The sequence below is a fragment of the Chaetodon trifascialis genome, chromosome 7 (genome assembly GCF_039877785.1).
Source record: "Chaetodon trifascialis isolate fChaTrf1 chromosome 7, fChaTrf1.hap1, whole genome shotgun sequence".
Taxonomy (NCBI): domain Eukaryota; kingdom Metazoa; phylum Chordata; class Actinopteri; order Chaetodontiformes; family Chaetodontidae; genus Chaetodon; species Chaetodon trifascialis.
Window position 1 is genome coordinate 26,321,845 of NC_092062.1, and position 19,795 is coordinate 26,341,639.

The 19,795-nt window shown below is 43.3% G+C and overlaps 1 protein-coding gene across 7 annotated transcripts in view; it reads right to left on the reverse strand.

The window, feature by feature from the left end:
• Positions 1 to 19,795, reverse strand: part of syngap1b (synaptic Ras GTPase activating protein 1b) — a 135,680-nt gene that overhangs the window by 84,907 nt on the left and 30,978 nt on the right. For all 7 annotated transcript variants that reach the window (XM_070967450.1, XM_070967445.1, XM_070967448.1 and 4 more), the window contains 2 exons: positions 15,678 to 16,003; positions 389 to 494 (listed from right to left, as the gene is read on the reverse strand). In XM_070967450.1, the coding sequence (XP_070823551.1) occupies positions 389 to 494; positions 15,678 to 16,003 (432 nt within the window). The remainder of the gene's footprint in view (positions 1 to 388; positions 495 to 15,677; positions 16,004 to 19,795) is intronic.

Below are 19,795 nucleotides of genomic sequence, written 5' to 3' on the forward strand. Positions count from 1 at the left end.
CCGCTCAGATGCAGAGTGCTGCTGCGAGCGTTGCGAGTAACAGAGAGAGTAATGGACGCAAAGAGATGGATGAATGCGGAGAGCTTTACATCACTGTGGTTGCCATGCAACTATCCCACTATTATGAGCTAACGTAAAGTAGCAAAGGTGACGATGTTTGGAAGAATAAAATGGACACGAAGGAAGAGAAGTGGAATAAAGTTGAGATGAATCCAGGGCATCAACCAAAAATCACCCCATAATAGGTCCTTGGGGTGTTTAATTGGATTTGATGCCATTTGATTTCTTTTTTAATAAGCGAAAATGTAAAATAACTTGGTTGGACCTTAACTGAGACTCCAGTTCGAATATTCTTGAATTAAAGCTGCTTAAAGGTTTGTCTGCTCACCCATCTCGGGATGGTGCCGTCCCTCAACAGGAACGCTGACTGTCCGCCGCAGCAGCTTGTTCCTGTGAGACTCTGAGCGCCGCTCGCGCATCAGCAAAGGGTGAACCTGCACACAGAGAGAAAGTACAAGGTCAGTACACAAACACACGCTCCTGAAGTACATCCTGACATTCAGTACACAATATGAACATGTACCTGCAGCTACGCACTACGTTTCTCCTTCTTGTTGCTGCGTTCAAGGAACCATTGTATTCACATTATGCTTTATTAATATCTGCGATACTGTAGAAACTGCTGCTGTGGTTAAATTTATCTTTGAGCATTTTATCTAACTTGTGTTTTTTAGAATAGATTGAAACAATAAAAGAGGCTGATAACAAACAGACAAACACAAAAGAAATGTATAACAGGTGTCAGTAAGGTTCCCAACATCATGAATGAACTGATAAACCTTTGATGAAAGCAACAATCAAGTAGATTAAATTCATCCAAGAAATGTATTTGAGGTTAATGTGGGGTCAGATGCAATCCACAGTCTACCAGTTACATCATACGCTTTAAAGTCTTTACACACGTCGTTCTACAGAAGTGGCTTAAGAGACAAAGCTAGAATTCAAAAACCTCGAACTTCCACAGCAGTTCATTGTGTGATACATTACGTTTGATCTGGAGAAACTGCAAACTGAAAACAAAAAGAAAAGGAAAAAAAAAATGTATATAGAAAAAATAAACCACATTTCGCAGCTCCGGCACAGTTGGCCCCACAGTCCCTGAATTCATAAAAGTGAGGCTTGGGGGAAAATAAATGGGAGAATGTGCCACACTAATCAGAGGCACTGGTCCTTTTGAAACATCACAGCAAATACAGCATATACTGTACAGTACAGACCTATAAATCTTGACTGAACACCAAAGCTAGTACTGCGTTGGCACTGGGCCCCAGAACACCGAGAAATGTGCAAAGAAATAAAAAGTCACTGCAGAAATTCATGATGAGTTTCCTTTCAAAGTAACACACTGTGATGCATTCATGGGTGAAGCTGTGCTGCTGTATTCAACTGTTGTAGCTTACCAAGTAAAGTGGCCACTGAGCGCGTGTGGCGTTTTAGTCTCTTTTAGCTGATTGGTTTTATGGCCAGCAAATTTTGCTCTTATCAGCCCGGTTTTCAGCAGCGGCTTTACCCAACCCAGCGATTTGAAGACGCAGACGTTTTTCTCAGGATGTGGAGGAGACCAAAAGCAGAGCTAAAAGGACAGACACCCCACAACGGCACAAGTGGTAAGACTGTCGCCTCACAGCTAGAGGGTCCCAGTTCGAATCCCACTGTGGGTGCTGGTGGCGTGTCCTCCACCATGCCTTCAGTGCCTGCTGCTCAAGGAAAAAGGGGGGCCTTTCTGTGTGGAGTTTGCACCCGGGGTTTCCTACTTAATAACCCCCACTAAAAACATGCAAGAAGATCACCACCTGACCAATGGTGGCAAAAAGGATGGGTCCCCGGGCGCCGCTGTCGGCTGGCAGCCCACCGCTCCTGGTCTGCCGCGGAGGAACGACGGACCAAGATGGGTGAAATGCGGAGAATTAATTTCACATAAGTATGCCGTGTGTGCATGTAGTGCACTGCATTGTTGCGTGTGATAAATAAAGTACAGTTTCTTCTTTCCTCTTCTAATGTTAAATAAAAAAGTTAGTTACACCTCTCTGCCAATCAAAACAACATTACTGTCTTTATAAAGGTCAAACTTATGGCTGGGATGTTGGATCAGATTTTACAAGTGTACCTAATAAAGTGGCCAGTGAGTTTATATGCAGTGGATGCATTTTTCAGCTAGTTGTAATGTTATTCTGCACCCAACTGGCCAAAAACAAAAACAAAAACAAAAACAAAAACAAAAACAAAACATGATTGCAGCTTTAATAAACGCCAAGTAATGGATTCACAGTGATTGAAGCCGCTGTCCTCTATGTATCCTTCCTGACACGAATCTGTGGAGCAGCCGAGTGTGCGTCCTGATATGAGACTGCTGTGCATTTGAATGTGTCCTTTTGAGACTAGCGTCTAACAGAAATGCAATATCGGGACATGAAAGAGCTGGTGTGAACACAGAGAGCCAGAGTCAGAAGGTGGGACTAACTGCAGGGCAGAGCAGGATAATGCAGCCTGGGGGGCTTTGGGGCACAGCCAACGACAGTGAAGGACACTGGCAGGTCACACTGAGCCATATGTCCCACAAGACAGCCGAGTGCCACTCACTCTAAAGGGGCCCTGTTAAGATGAAAAGATGCCAGAGTGGGTGTGTGTTTTGTTGTGTGTGCGGGGGTGTTGCCTGCATCTTACTGGTGTTTTGCATGTGCAGCTGTGTGTCCATCAAAGCAAGGGCACATAAAAAATTTAACGCACACGCTGCTCCACTTCAAGCTACTAATATTCTCCGCCACCACGCTACAGCTGTATCACATCATACACATGAACGCACACACGCCGCCCCCACACACACACACACACACACACACAGAGTTCATGCTAGACTAGCCGAACAGAAGATGCTGCACATCACAGCATCAGGATCCTGCTCATATGAGTCTCTATATCCAACTTAATCAGGGACAAGCACCATAAATCAACTGCCTATATAATTACGCTCCTCTTTGCTGCTTGTGCAACCAAAGAGCACAAAAGTATGTTGTAATACACTGGAACATATTGCTTGTTGTGATGAAATTACAGTACAGACTCCATGATGAAAAATATATTAAGCAGCATCCATTCTTTATGAGTCCAGTGTGAGAATGCACAGAGCGTATATGTTAATTTACTGAGTTTTGCTTTTGTCAGGGCAATGAGGGGTTTTGTCATATATCAAGTTTTCTGTCCTGCTCGCGGTCTGTCACTGCATGTGTCGGTCCTGCGCTTTAATCCTGAATGAAATATCTCCTATTGGATGGATTGCTCTAAAATTTTGCTTCAGATATTCATTGTACGCTGAAGAAGAATCTAAAGGACTTTGCTGCACCTGTAGTTTTTCAACTGGGCCTATACTTCATGATAGATACAAAATATATTAATATACTAGCAAAGCATTAATACTGTTTATCATCGTAAATGTTGGTAAGATGGCATCACATACTGTGACAGCATTATCACCACCAGCTGCCTCTGACTGCAACAGAGGGCAGCAACAACGCGTAAAATTACTGTACAGATTTCAGCCTCGAAGGCACAATAAGTGATTGGAATTTTTCAAAAAATCATGGTGTCACACAAAATATTGCATCCAAGATGGCAACGCAATATGGCGACGCTGCGCTGTGAGATTAGCTGCATTTAGCTTTTACTGGTTTTTATTGCGTTCAGTGTTGCCCCGCTTGCCTTGTTTGCACTACACGTTGACAAAAGCAGGTTTCTTACATTTGCTGTTAAGTTAAATTAAACCAATTTTAGATTCTTCTTAGCCAAGCCATTCTTAAATAAGTGCTATCTACCCTCATGTCATGGCATATGTGCTTTCATACTGCAATAATATTTTTTAACTAGTTGTTGTGTGGGTGTTAAAGTGTGTAATCTCTCACCTCGCATCTTTCCTTTAACTCTCACATTGTTCTATTCTATATATTGTTTTACATATTGTTCAGTCTGTAAGACACCTTAACTCTGTGTGAGATACTGCTCTACAAATAAACTTGAACTTAACGCGGGAAGTTTTTCTGTGCAGCATCACCATAACCCCAGCGAGAGTATCCTTCACTCCAGTGTGGCATTATCAGCCCAGAAAAAAAAGACACCCAGCTTCAATCTAAATTCAAGCCTCTTTAGTGCATCCAGCTTCAATTTAAATCCAAGTCTTGTCAGTGCACACAGCTTTTCTCTAACCCTCTTTTAATTCTCTCTGCCAGATTAATGTAGGAACCAGCAGCAGAGAGCGGCCGAGCACTCCGTTCGACTAATTGAATATGCTTTAGCGCCAGCGAGTAACAGTAAACCTGAATTAACCTCACATTCATTCTCCATTGATCAGGAATGCAAATAAAGCCGCAGTTGCATAGTGCAGCTTCATTGCAACCATGCTGCTTGATGACAGCGTTTCTAAATATACGTAATAAGCAAAGTGGTTTCATAATGCCTGGCTGAGCGCAGTGCCAGCTCTGACTCCATGAAAAAGGAATCGGGCGCGGAGCACGGAGGAGTAGGAAACTCAGAGCACAGGTAATCTCGCTGAATGGCTCTGCGACTGTTGGAGGAATAGTAGTGATTTTCAGCAGGGTTAAAGTGATGCTTCTCTGTGTCCAAATTTTCAGCCGTTGCCATGGAATCCAGAGGAGACAAATGGGCTGCGTTTACTTTTATCTACAGTATGAATTGCGAGGCTGTTACAAAATACATGTTTGGTGAGACGAGGCACAGGTTTGCGTCTCTTCCATAGAGATCAACACCTTCAACGCTTTCTCTTTATGTACTGGAGGCAAAATGAGGAAGCAGAAGCATGTATTTCATAACATGAGCTGTAGCTAAATCATGGCTAATCTATTTTTAATTTTATTCTTTTCATTATTATTTGGTGGGTGTTTATTTTCCATCTTATACATTCTCTGCATACTTTCAGCCTTATTTCTATCTTATTCTTATTATATTATCCAGTGGGTTTTTTAATTATCATCATATTTTCCATTCATATCTTATCCTTGCTTTAATTTTCACTCTTTATTTATATGAAGCACTTGGTGCATGAAATTTCTTTGTTCTAAAGCACTTTCAGTTGTGTTTCCTATGTGAAAGGTGCCGTACAAATAAAGTTTATCATTATTATTATTATTCAGTCCATGAGCCTTAAAAAGTTAAATCCTTGACAAGCCATCTGGATGTCAACACTATTTAATTACAAGGAGCTAAATATGGTAATTTTCCTTAATCACATCTACTTGAACAAGACTGCTGCCCTGCCCAGTGCAATTCATCACTGACAACTTGACTCATGGAAAAGACCCAGAATACCTTTCTGCTCGACCCTGACACATCAGCCCACCAGTAAGCATCCCACTTCTGGCTCCAGCGGGGGGAAAACACATGGAGGCTATATTTACTCTGCGTGTGGTAGGATTTGATTGGTCAGATGTCGCAGGGTCTACAGCTGGAGCCGTGACACAACACCAGCTCTGAGGCTGCCATGAGTGGGCAAAGCGAGCTGCCAGGGCTTCACTCAGCATCCACAGAGAGGCAGCATTAGGCCAGCACGCTGACTTTTAACCACCTCAGATGCTGCACATACACCTCGCACACACATTTCATTTACAGTGCTCTTTTCCACATTTCTGTAATAAACGACAGTGGAAAGGCCCGCTATGGTGCTCACTAGAAGCTGCTATGTCCATTACACCTGCTGCAAATGGCCAATCGTGGGGTAAAAAGCCTTCCATGGTAAGAAGGGTACAACTGGGATAACAACACATGCTTTGGGACAGCCTTCAAAGACATTCATGCTGTTTCGCTTGTTTGTGCTGAAAAGTGACGGAAGCAGTCGCGTGAAAAGGAAGCTTGAGAGACGTGTTCGCACAGCTCGCCCCTCGCTGCGTGAAGTGGGTGAACTTGTTGGATTTTTCTCTTTCTGAAAGTGAGAAAAATTGGCGGATATGGCCCGCCTCTCTTCCAATTCTGGAAACGTGTGGGGGGGGGGGGGGGGGCATACTGACGCATGTGGAGCCTTACCAGTGGTGGCTAACAATGTAAAGCTCATCACCAGAGTGGCGTCATTAGAATCCAAATGGTTCCCTGTGAAAGCATGAATATAATCAGCAAATTCTGTGGCCCATGAGATTTGGATATTTCTGGTGCCTGTGGGTCTAACTAGTATGAAAACTCCCTCCCTCCCCAACACAATAATGGGTTAATACTAATAACAGCCAAGACAAGTGGATGTTTTGACTCAATGTACGGATATTTTATCCAAACTAAACATGTGATGGTGTGAACTGTCACTGTATAATCTATTTGTAGCTGATTGTTAATATGTGTTTCCTTTGCAGTTCTGAATGCACGTCGTTTTTGTGCAATAACAATACATTTGTGACTGTTTTAAGGTGAAACCTGAGCTTGTTTTGTCCAACACTTGGTCGAAACAACAGTGATTTAAAGAAATAGCAATCTTCAGAGGGCTGTGAACATCTTATAAAATTCTAATGATGATCAGAAAATATCACTTTCATGATTCTTTCAGATGGACTGACGTGTTGGACAGTGTTTGAGAAACGGTCAAGGGGTTACTAAAACCGGAATGATTCTCTGGGAACCAAAAATATCCATACCAGGTGTGACCAGTATTTGGAAAGATATCTTGTTCTGGACCAAATGTTGGATGGGCAAACAGACCAGATGGACCAGACTCTCAGCAAGGCGGAAAAAGCTGTTACTGTCCTTCACAATGTTTATCCTAATCGTGCATCCATGGAGTTCCAGTAGCATTTCACTGAATTCCACCATTATCCCCAGATGCTGCAGCTCGGCTGACTGGTGTATCTGACATGGTGTCGCACATGTTACGTGTGCAGCTCTTTCCTTGTATCGGGAAAAAGCATTGTCTCAATTCTCTAACTAGTGAAACCTGAAGATGAGCGGTTACACCCGAATGAATGCAGGTGTAACAAAATCTGCAGCTGGACGTCTCATTTAAGGTTCTGGGCCATGTTTGCGCTCCGCTGACACTAGTGGTGCAGCGATCGATTTCATCCAATCTGAATTTTAAATTGTGTGCCTGAATGATTTAAGCATCCATGACGACTGCTGTAACAGGCAGGGTTGACATCGATCCATTTCTGATTCTAATTTTAAGAATCGGGAAATTAAAAATGAACATGCTCCTCAAATTTCAGTCAGAAACAAACAACTGTGCCCCGCTGTGCGAGGCAGAAGCCAGTCCGGGCATGGAGAGCTAGGAGCAGATAGTGGGATGGTGGCGTTGGACCAGGAGGGCGAGGAGAAAGGGATGGTGGTAGAGGAAGGAAGGGAGAGGGAGGGGAGTGCCATTGATCTGAAGAGGGAGGAGGGTGTTTTTGCTCAGCTTGGCAGGTTGAGTTGAGCGATGCTGCAGGCTGGCTTGCCCATATGTCACTACTGCTTCCTCAGGCCCAGCTGTGAGGAGCAGGGGAATATGGTGGGACGCCGTGTATGGATGTGTGTGTGTGTGTGTGTGTGTGTGTGTGTGTGTGTGTGTGTGTGTGTGTGTGTGTGTGTGTGTGTGTGTGTGTGTGTGTGTGAGACAGAGAGGGAGGAGGTTTGTGTTAGTGGAGTGTGTGCCTGTGTTTGTGTGTAAGACTGCAAAAAATAGAGTGTGTAATGTGTGAAAACTGTGCAATCTATTATTTCTTAATGGGGCAGCAATCAAACAGTGCTGGCTGTCAAACTCTGGCTCAAACACACATGCACACACACACACGCACGCACGCACACAAGTCAAAGTCAGGTTTTCATCACTTGTGGGGACATTTCCTGGAGACTTACCCTTACCATAACCATAACCACTACTCACCTAACCCTAACCCTTATCCTAACCTTAACCCCAGCCTTCACCCTAGAATTTAATGATTTACATTGTGGGGACCTGCATTTTGTCCCCACAAGTAAGGCCAGTCCTCACAATGTGACCGTGTAAACAGATTTATGTCCCCACAATGTGAGTAATACATGGGCACACACAAACAAACACACACACACACACACGCAGGCAGGCAGGCAATAACAAAAATTTGGCCATGCACCTTCACAAATACAGACAGAAATTTCACCTGAGTATGCACACATGCACACACACACATACACACACGCGCACACACACAGTCCCATGCATTATGATACACGGTTATGTGGCCAAAAGCGCAATTTGTCCTTCAGACCAACAGTAACGTTCTTTCACGGACAGATGTTCCTCCTCCTCCTGACCTCAGGCACTGGCCAGAGTGTTTAAAACACACAATGATGCTATTACACACACAGACACACAGACACAGACACACACACAGACACAGACACACACACACACACACACACACACACACACACACACACACACACACACTTTTAACAGGCTAAAAGGACTGACATTTTGACCATTTTTGGCCTTTCTCATGCAGAACCAGCGAGGTGACCATTTGTGTTATTTACATGTCTAAAAACAAAACAGAAAAACGTCATATATAGGTCGACTTTAGACTATTCAGTCATTTATGAGGACGTGTTGGAAACCACTGGGGACCATGATTTTCAGTGTAATGTATATTGTGATGTAGATGTAGGTGGGATAAACTGAGGTAGGGGGCTATGGTACGATGAAATCTGACACAGACAGAACTATGCGGTCCTTAAATGATGTGTAAACATACTCAAATCTGCATGCTGCCAGGGCCCTGTCACAATCCTGTCTGCTTTTGTTGTTTTCTTTGTTTTTATTGTCCTGATGATGTGATATCCTTCCTTAGGGGACAGAGGATCATGTTTGAAAGGGCTGTATCAAGCTTAATGTTTAAGAGCTCTCGAGAACATGAAGAAGACCCACATTAATAAAGCAGGTGGATAACAATCAATGTGATACCGGAACCCAAAGTATGGTATTTAGGCTCTATGAAATATAAGATGCAAATAATTCCATAAAGCTCGAATGTAAATGCTGAGTTGGTTTATTGCGTGTGCTGCAGACGTTAAGTGCATAGGAGAAGTTCAAACGACACATAAGTGTCCACGTCCCACAGAGACAGACCTGGCCAAGTGCAATTCTTCTTAATAAAACTGATAAATGGCAGAGGATTGCTTTTAAGGTCATCGAGATCTGGCAGTTGCTCCTGGTAAGCTGGCAGGAGACAAATTAGGCCCAGTTTCCCTCTTCTTCTAGGTGCCTCCAAGGAATGGAGGAAAAAAAACTGTACACTATCCACTGGGATAGGCGAATTAATCAAAAGGCTGAGATAAAAGCCATTTAAACCCTTGTATGCACAGGATGACCTTTTGAAAAGTGTTTTACTTCTGAGTGAGTGACAATTTTTATTTAAATGGCATGTAATAGTTACTGAAATACCAAGACTTTTTTTGTTAGCATTGCTGCAGGGGTTCGGGTCAGCCATCTTACTAAAACAGTCAACCTTTCTCTTCTGAGACTCACTGCCCACCTACGTTCATTACATAATTAATCCATCCGACTCCCACGCGACAGCCACCTGAATCGTGTTCTCCAGGGTCATAAGCAAACATACTATCCACCTCTTCATGCACTGTGACAACAGTAGCTACAGGCTAAAGCCACCGAGGTGCCGCAGCTTGTTTGCAGACCGGCTCATGCTTGAGTGAAATTCACTATCCTAGCTGCAAATGGGACCACCAACATGCAAAGGAAGACATGCTTTTACCAAAGAGGAAAATGTACTCAACAATCCTATGAATTTTAAATTGCTAGAGAACTACATTCACTTCTCAGAGTGTTATGCATATATTTCCCAGCTCTTGCAGGCTAAACAAGGCGTGTGCCCCCTGTCAGTTTTTCTTGCGTAACACTGGCACAGTTGGGGAAGCGCAGCCAGGACACATGACTTGGGGGACAGAGCACTGGTGCGTGGCCGTGGTATATGAACCTCTGTCACCTCAGATTAATGTGAGATGAGAAGAGGAGGGGGAGAGCATGGCAGGCAGCCATCACTGCCGGCCCTGTAGCTCCCCCTACAGGACGGAAAGAGGCAGAGCAGCCTGGAGAGAGAGAGGAGAACGAATCCTCACAGATTATGAACGGCAAAGAAATATCAGGTCCAGAAAAATTACTACTTATGCTCATCGTTGCCTACATTGATTTTTTTCTCTAGCCAGATTTTCTGAAGTGAGCCAGTTAGCGAGGGGGTCTACAACCAGCCAGCTCTGTTAGCAAATTCCACTTCTCAAACTACTGCAAATGTCTTTAAAAGTGTTAGATGTCAAAATAAGTGAAAAATGATCCCGTCATCACATTTAAATCCTCTTGAGGGCATTAGTGCACTTCTGCTCACACACAACAGTCACAACTATGGTTACAACTGACAGTTACTTTCATTATCTATTAATCTACCAATTATTTTATCAATAAAGTAACCGTTTGGTCAATAAAATGTCAGAAAATAGTGAATAATGCATATAGTAATTTCATCAGTCAATCGATTAATCAACTCAAGTATTTCAGCTCTAATTCACACAAAGTTTACTAAATGTAAACATGCAACGACGCAGGAAATGGTGAAACATTTGTAGAACTAAGGGGGCAAAAAACAAAATAACACTGCTGCAGAACATAATACATGCAACCTCATGCATGATCCCTGCAAAATGAAGCCTACAGTGTTAAATCTCCGTTGTGACTGCTTCACAGACGCGTTGACTCAACTTTACGGTAATTTTTCAGCTGCTGGACTGCATCCATTTGTACCACAAAAATATTTTCCTTCTAACCCTAATATGTGATCACACAGACAGAGTAACACTAAGTGACATTTTCTGCTGCTTCGGGCTGCCTGCTCGCTTGTTTTCCAAGCAACATGTTTCTATTTTTCTTGCTTAGACTGCACTGGAAAGACTCTCCACCAATCATGCGCAGACGCTCAAGGGAGACAGTGTAGAAGTCACATTCACTTGTAAGAGTGCAATGACAATTCAAGAACAAAAAAGGAAAAATAGCACAAGAGGGTACTGTAATTAGAGTTGGCATGTTTTGCCTCGTCATTTTTAATTTCACAGGCGGTTTTTGAGCTTTCAGAGGTATTTTGCCCTGGATGCACATTGTCAAAACATGCCAGTCAGACAACACATCTTGTCGGCATATCTATTATCCTTGGCAAGTGAAATGAGCCAGGGGTGTTGACAAGTCGGTGATGGTGTAATCCCATTCTAGCCCTATGAAGTGCCTCCACTCCATCACTAGGAAACAGTTCAATGAACCCAACACACCGGGAGTCAAGAGCTACACAGGCGCGCGATTAACACACATTTCCATAGTGACACATTTCAGACACAACAGAGGAGTCTTGTTCCCCGAAGTGACACCTCGGCTCTCCGGGAGGACGTCTCTCCTGCGTCTGTCTGATGGCCATCATTCATAAAACATTAAAAAAAAGCAAGTGAATGGAGCCGTGAGGAGGACAGAGACAGGTGGCCTGTGGGAGAGCCAGAGACTCCTGCCAGTCATCCCAGAGAGAGGGAGGGAGGAGGAGGAGAGAGTGAGGTAAAAGGATGAGGGCAGAGAGGAGTGCGACAGAGAGATGGGAGGGGGTAAGAAAGAGGAAGTGTAGTAGCAATGAATATGGAGACAGAAGGAGGGAGGGAGGGAGGGAGGGCAGAGAGTGGGCAGGGTGGGAGGAGAGAGAAAAGAGATGGAACAACAGACGGATTAAAAAGAGGAGAGTGATAGGAGGCAACAGGGGGAGAGAACAGGAGAAAAGGTAAGAGTGATGGATCGATGGAGGGCTTTAAAACCAGGCTTGAGCCGGGAGGAGGCAGAGATACAAGAGGGATTGGACAGGTGATGCTGAGCCTCAGAAGCCAAGCATATAAGCAAACAGAGAATCGGAGAGGTGAAAGGTGTGTATTTAAGATCAGCTGATATCAAAATGTGCAGGAAGCAGCAACACCAGTGAGGGAAAAGAGCGAGGTCCTCCACTGAGCCTCCATATCTACGCTGTGGCGGCGTACAGTATGATTGCTTTTTTGCCTCGCCACTGAAGCCATCTGAAATAAATAAATTGAAGGGTGGGCGTGTGTATGTGTGCACAAAAAAAAAAGATGGGAAGAGAGAGAGAGAGAGAGAGAGAGAGAGACGCGCTCGGCATGAAGTGATTGACAAGCATGAATATTTAACGCCTCTCTCTGCCGCTGAGGTGACGGCCATCAGCACGTCAGTCCTGCCTCCGACCCATTCACAGCTGCTGCCTTATTGGCACAATTAGACAGGGATAGGGCTCTGATTAATTGAACTGGGCTCTCCATTCAATCCCTCCGGAGCAGAGCAGGTCTCTTATCGGGATCACAGCGCGCTCTATTCCTCTGAGTGATGACAAGATGAAATGCTATTGGCAGGCGTGCACACACACTGCAGTGAAGTCGCCACCAGTACGCTTTGACTGGCCACATAAAGATTCATCACTTTATTGACTCGCCAACATGGCTGAACATAGGAATGTGCCTAGTGCAGGGCTTAAATCAAACGGCATGCAACAAAAACATACTGTAAAATACACAGAGTACATAAAATCTATCAAACAGCGTGGCAGATAACAGTAAAATACAATAAAACAAAGATAAAAGATAGCGTTGAAACACCAGAATGACTGTATCACCATATAGCCGGACTTACAGCTACGCCAGTGTACTGCTATAAAGTGCCGATGAGTCAGAGTTTAGGACTTTAAAGCAGATTAAAAAGTATATCAGTGTAAAAATGGCCTAAAAAAGCCTTGTTAAGTTTGGGGGATGTGACCTATGGATTTTACATGGCTGCGGTCCATTCATGGTGGTGTCAGAAGTGGTGTTATGAATCAGCAGTATTGGCTTAAAATGTGTAATATTGTGACTAGAAGCAGTTTTGTGGCAAAGCAGAGGTAGAAAAGTTGAAGAACAGTACCCTCTCCTGGCCTGCAGAGCCAGAGGAGAATTACTCACAACCAGCAGCAGGTTCAAGTTAGGAACTAAAACAGTCAGGTTCATCAAGACTGACATACAGTTACATACATTTTATGTAAACTGCAAATCAACTGGGGGAACACAGAAATAAAAATAATTGAGAAACAGGTCTCTCTCATTCTCCAACCATTATATTCTGCTGGTTTAACAGCAGAAAGTCAAGGTTTCACTGTGAAGCTGCACAGCTGTGACTGTGTTAAAACAGCTGAAACAGAGCTGAAACACAGAACTCCTGCTAACTCACTCCTTACGATAAATACAGGCTGAAAAAGAATATTGTTCTCATTAAAACTAACTGCACTGCATTATAAAAGACAGAAGCAACACACTTGCAGTGATTGGAGATGCTCTATACTCTGCTACTAAGACTGGGGTCATATGGGTTCTGGTAGACAATGCCAACAAAGTCTGTTCAAAACTAAGTCAGGTCACTGGAAATTAAAAAAAATCTGCTTTTACACCAAAAAAGAATAAAGTTGGTGTTGACAATAATTAAAAGATAGACCTTTACCAGCCTTTTCCTTTAAGGAATTATTTGATATACTTTACAATCCTGAGTTTGCATTGCGTTCATACAGGGTGCCTGTATAAAGGCCGACATTGTGCGCTTTCATTTATCTTGTACATTGTGTTACTCACACTTCCATTTTGAATGTGCCCTAAAGCCTCCAGGTTTGATGCTCACGCCACAAAATTTCCGACGTGCCAGAAATCTGTTCAGCCATGAGGCCGAGTGTTGATTGTTCATGCAGTTAATCAGGTGTTGTGACTCCCTCAGACTGTGCACTGAACGCCAACCGATTTGGCAGAAATTGAGCCTGAATTAGTCAGGGGCAACCAATTTGTGGCTAAGATTGGACTTAATCCGTACAGGGTCTGCCCAGCTAAACAGAAATGTAGATAACATGCCATCACATTAAAATAATTCCATGGTACTGACAGAAATATGGTGTCAGGATTTCTCATTTTCTCTACCAACAGTAGTTCAAATACAGCACAATGCACTACGACCACAAGAGGCACAAAGGGGACACAAAGGGGACACAGAGGGGACACAGACGGGACACAGAGGGGACACAGAGGGGGGTCTTTTCACCTGCATGTAAAACCAAGTTTAAGCAAGAAAATGTAAGACACCAGTTGACCCAGATGTATGTACAGTCAGTCAGGCAGGCTGAGAGAGAGCACCAAAAACAGTGATTTACAACTTCTCATACCAAAATAACTCAACATCACAGATGTCCCACAGTTCAAGGGTGTTTTTTTCTTCGAGGTTACTGGTTACTCGCTTTTGACTGAGTGAAAAAATGCAGAGGATTACCGAGCCACAGATGTTTACGCAAGAATGAACAACTGCCCTTGAAACTGAACCCCCAACAGTAATCCTGAAGCGACGGCGATCCAGGATACATTCTTCCTCTGACCTCCTTTTAAACAGATGTTAGCTCATAAGATGGGTCATTTTTGTAGCACAAAGACTATTCTATAACAGGCCATGCTGAGAGCTCCGTCAACCTACCTTTACCCAGAAATACATGAGGGACTATTCACTGTGATATGTATGCGTGCCTATGTTACGTTCACACATCAGAGTAGGATTACACCTCGCATACTGATCAATACAGGACCTCTTCCCAACTAGAGTTTGGTTAGGACAGCTTTTAACAGAATCTCAATCAGATTCATCTTAAAATGTTTTCATAGTACATTTAGGATTAAATTATTGCTTCATATTCATGAGCAAAAGCCGACATTTCCACTAGCTAAGACTCAGATTTTGCCTTATATTTGAGGCTTAGTTAAAACTATGGAGCACTGAAGGGCCTCAGGGCCAGATGTTTCCCTCAACAGTTGGTGGAGACCAAAACAGAGCTTTAAGAAAAGGGAATATTGCACTTAAATTTGCCAGGTGACCAGAAATGTGAATCCAAATGACAGTGACAACATGCCAAAGTAATGCTTACATATTATTTATATTATTATTATTATTTCTATAGCACCTTTCATACATGTTATACAGCTTAAAGTGACTTTAGCTACATTGCTTTTACTTAAAACAAGACTCTTAATCCTACTTCAATGTGAGACGTGAATGTACCATAATTCAGTGTATTACGTGCCATATGTAAGAATATACTGTATAATATGATTTAAAGGGTGTGCTTTGGGTATGTAATACCTTCCATGCATCACAGGAGAAGGGAAAAGGTTATTTATTATATATTTTAGATTTCCTTTTGACACATTTCTATGATAAAAGTTGTGAAGCCTTTATTTGGGTCAGAGGAATTTACCTGTGCTGCCCTCAGGTGGCCAATTAATGCAAGTTTAAGTCACAAAAATGAGGATCTGACTTGTTGGACTGGCTTAACTGAGACTTGTCTCCCTAGAGAACTGACTTGACTTGAGACAAGTTTTGACTTTGACTTTGAGCATGACAGGCAGACCTTGAATGGCCACAAACAATGAATATTTAAGCATAAGAACTGAAATACCCTTGGCATCACCTACATGGAGTGTGTTCAATGTCCAGGGTAGTGTCATTCAATTCAATTTTTCAACTGGGGTCCCGGCTGTGAAAAAACAGTATCAGTGTATTCCTGGTGTGTGGAGAACATTACCTCTTCCTGGTCCAACATGTAGAGCTGTTTTCCGGAGCTCACGCGTAGATTGGGGTTCCAGTGGTCGTGGGGTGGACGGTCGTGTGAGGGTCGGTCGTAGATGGGGCGCTCGTGCGAGGGGCGGTTGTAGGAGGGACGGTCGAAGGAGGGACGGTCGAAGGAGGGACGGTCGAAGGAGGGGCGGTCGTAGATGGGACGGTCGAAGGAGGGACGGTCGTAGGAGGGACGTTCGTGAACGGGACGGTCGTAGGAGGGAGCGTGGAAGGAGTGGGCGTGGGTGCGATGATGGTGATGATGATAGGAGGGGGGGACGGCACACCTTGCATCTGGACAGGAGAGAAGAAGGAGAGACGAGGTGGGGGGAGGAAGAGGAGAGAGAGGGAGGGAAGAGAAGGTCAGTTAGGATCAACGGTCGTAGGGCTTTGGTGCTGTGACACAGGTCAGTCCTCATAACATCAGTGTCAGGTGTCATTTCAGTGTGCTAGGAAGAGGTCTTCAGACAGCGGTGAGAATGAAACCATACAGGACAACACCGGAAATAAAATTCACCTTATTTACAGAGCACTTTCACAAAAATGCACCAAGAAGGTAAACACACTGACAGGACCAAAAACAACAGCACTGAATAAATAAAGCAGCACGCACTGACACAACAGCGTAGAAAATTACCTGCTTCAAAAGACGAGCTGGACGTTTTCAGGAATATGCTTGTTCACGTTCTTACCAAGAGTTAGATGAGGAGATCAATGCCACCATCGTATCTGTCACTTAAATATGAAGCTACAGCCAGGAAATGTTTAGCTTAGCTTAGCCTGGTAACAGCTGGCCTGGTTCAGTCCAAAGGCAGCATAGCCCAGCACACAACCTCCCCAGTTTCTAGTCTTTATGCTAAGCTAAGCTAACGGTTTTGAGATGTGAGAGTGCTGTTGATCTGTTGAACTATACCTTTAAAAAAAAAAAAAAAAAAGCTAAAACCACAATGAAAGATGGATCCTGCATCCACAGCATTTGCCAATATTTGCTTTGTGCACACACGCACACACAGTACAACTGTAGCTTAATGCTCCCAAAATATAGAATATCTAAACAATGGGCGGCAAAATGTCAGTACAACCCAGTGAGTCATTTGGAGCAGTTTGAGTCAAAAACAGCTGGACATGAGTCATGAACAAGAGCTGGACCTACAGCCGTGCTCTGGTCACCCACACCTACAAGGCTTAAAACACCTCCAACTAGTTCAGTGTTCATGGTTTTTTTCTAATCTTCCAGCCCAAAGGAAATGTTCTTGCTTTTCTCTCTACCCTTGTTTCCCCAAACACAATCCCATTCACACAAACAGGGCCAAAAGAAAACAGATCGGGAAGTTGTTGGACTAAAATGTGGGTCCTAAGACAAAAGCAGCACACCACCAGGCTGAGAGTTACTTAGAAACACTCCTTACCTTTCTGTTCACACAATTTCTTCACTCTCAGAGCTTCATTTATACACAGAAGGTGCTTGACAGTCAATCTGCAAACACACCCTTTGGATTTGAAATCAAGCCTCTATCTCCTTTAGTTTTATAGTCACAGCTAAAATGATAATTGTCTAATTGAAGAAGTCCTAGATCCAGCTCACCCCCAAAATCTAATCATCTGTTCCTTGGCCTGAGGCCGTCCACCAAAATTTAACAGAAATCTGCTCCGAGGTTCCTGAGATACCCTGCTGACAGACAGACAAACTAAACCATAATCTCCTCGGTGGGGGTACGAATTATCTTTGACGTTATCCCTGATTCCGAGGATCATTTAAGAAGATGTGGAAAAAAATGAAAATTATATCTGAGGGCTCCGTGTGTGCCTCGGATAATTTAAGAAATTGATCATACAGTATTGGAGACATTAATATGGATTTTTCCCAGGTAGCTGTTTGACTTCCGCTTCAGTGAAAAATGTGGCTAAGGACCTTTGGTAAATGAAGCACTTTGTCTTTTCTTCCATCGCTGCTGTCTAAGTTTTCTGGCCTTAATGCACTGTTTTAACTTGTGCTTTAAGTTGTTTTAAATGCACCACAGGCACAGAGAACTGCCGTGTCCATGCTGTGTAGGTACAATCTGTCCAAGCTTTTCAAGTTTTTTTTCCATAAAGTTTAATTCCTGCTGACAGTATTTCTGTGCACTTACCTATTACACCTTTCTATACGGTGAAACACTAAATAATACAGAAGAAAAAGGCATTACAAAGATTTCCCCTCCATCTCTTTCCCTGACTTGTTCAAACCGGGCTTCTCCTTATGCATCTGTCGGTCTAATACTGACCTCACACTTCCTCTCCCTCCTCTTAAGACTCCTTATTTATTATCTCTGTTTAAGCTTTAGACATTTTTTTATTGCCTTTCCATGAAAGGCAACAGCAGCATCTCTCACATGCTTCAGATTACGCCACTGAGCATTTTATAGTTTTCAGCTACGAATACAAAGGCAAACATCTTGAGGCAGTTCTCACACTTTATCCTGCTTGACGCTGGAATTCAAAGACTCTTTTTGCAACGGTCCAGCGGAACAATGCTGGGAACAAGTATGCCACAATACTCCGTATCCAAACACTGCCAACAGGCTTCATCAATTGTGCTTGTTGAAAACTTTGCTTTATATTTAAAATAAAAAGATATACCTCCCTATAAGGCAAATCATCAGCATTAAAATTGCATGCTCTGGTCCAGACGGGAGAGGCATGAATTCATTTGCAGTGAAAACAAGTGCCCTTCCAAGTTAAATGAATTTTTTTTAAGTTAAAATAAGGGATAAATGTGGTTTTTAAGACAAATCCTGAGGTAAACAAGTTGAGGAAGATTTCTGCAGTGTGTGACTCAGTCAAAGTAACATTCCCCCCGTGGCTCACACCTCCTGCATCGATGAAAAGCCAAATTCACACTTGTAACATCTGCAGGCTGTACTACAAGGCCGGAACACACACACACAAGTTTTCACACATATTCACAGACAAGAGAAAACTGATATTTATTTGACCCAATGCACACATACTGGGCAGTAGCAGATCCAAGCTATGGCCTCCAGCTGAATCCCTGACAGTGACCACTGACCTTTTGTACTTGTATTTGACAAGGTGACTGACAGAGGCTCCTCTTGAAAGTAAGCTACAAACGATCACCTGTCGCCCACAATGCAGCCCTGCAGCATGTCATAAGCAATTGTTTTACTGCATCATTTCCTCCCCTCTCTTGACAGGACAGACTTTGACGGCCACAGTGCTTCTCCATCTCCAGCCAAAGCATGAGAGACAATCGTGTAATCGCGGCAAAATAACAGCTCAGTTGATCTTTCGAGTTCCTGTTTGAATTATGAATCCAGCTTCTGAAATATAGATGAGCTCCTAAACAAGCACAGCTAATTAATATGGACAATCCAAGGGGTGGAAATGAGCGGAGCGTGGGGAGCGGGTTCAGGAGAAAACACGTCTTTCATACATGGACTCACGTGTGGTCTCACAGTTATCAGCTCAGCGAGGAGGGGAGAGGTTTCACTAAAGAGCCCTTCAATCAGACGAATGGATGATGTAACAGAGTTGTTTCTGATGTGGGATGATCACTCTAAACACTCAGCGACCATTTTGCTCAGTCACAAAAGTTGACATACACTGACACGCCATGGTGTTTTTTTTTTATATGATATGAATCATGTGGTGGACAGAGACTCGAGGGCCGTGAATATGGGCCGCATTAAAGGGTCACGACACTCCGCTGAGCCTTTGTCTCTGCACAGCTTTCAAAAAAGCAAGCAGCATGAGGAGGAGGAGGAAAGCAGGAGGGATGTTCAGGTGGGACAGACTGAAGCACGTTTGACGGGAAAACTCTGTAAGCCATTCAAAGAACATAATTCCTTCAGGGAATTTTTGACAGATGGCTAATTGATTTTTATTTGATTTGATTTTTTTCCATGTGGAGCAGTTTAATCCCAGGGTTTTCTGGGGCTGCGTCTTCAGATTATTATGTATTATTTATATTATTCATTCATTTATACTATTCATTAATCTGCCATTTATTTTCTGGATTGATTCTTTTGGTCTGTAAAACATGAGAAAACGGTGAAAAATGTCCTTCCCAATATCCAGACGCATAAA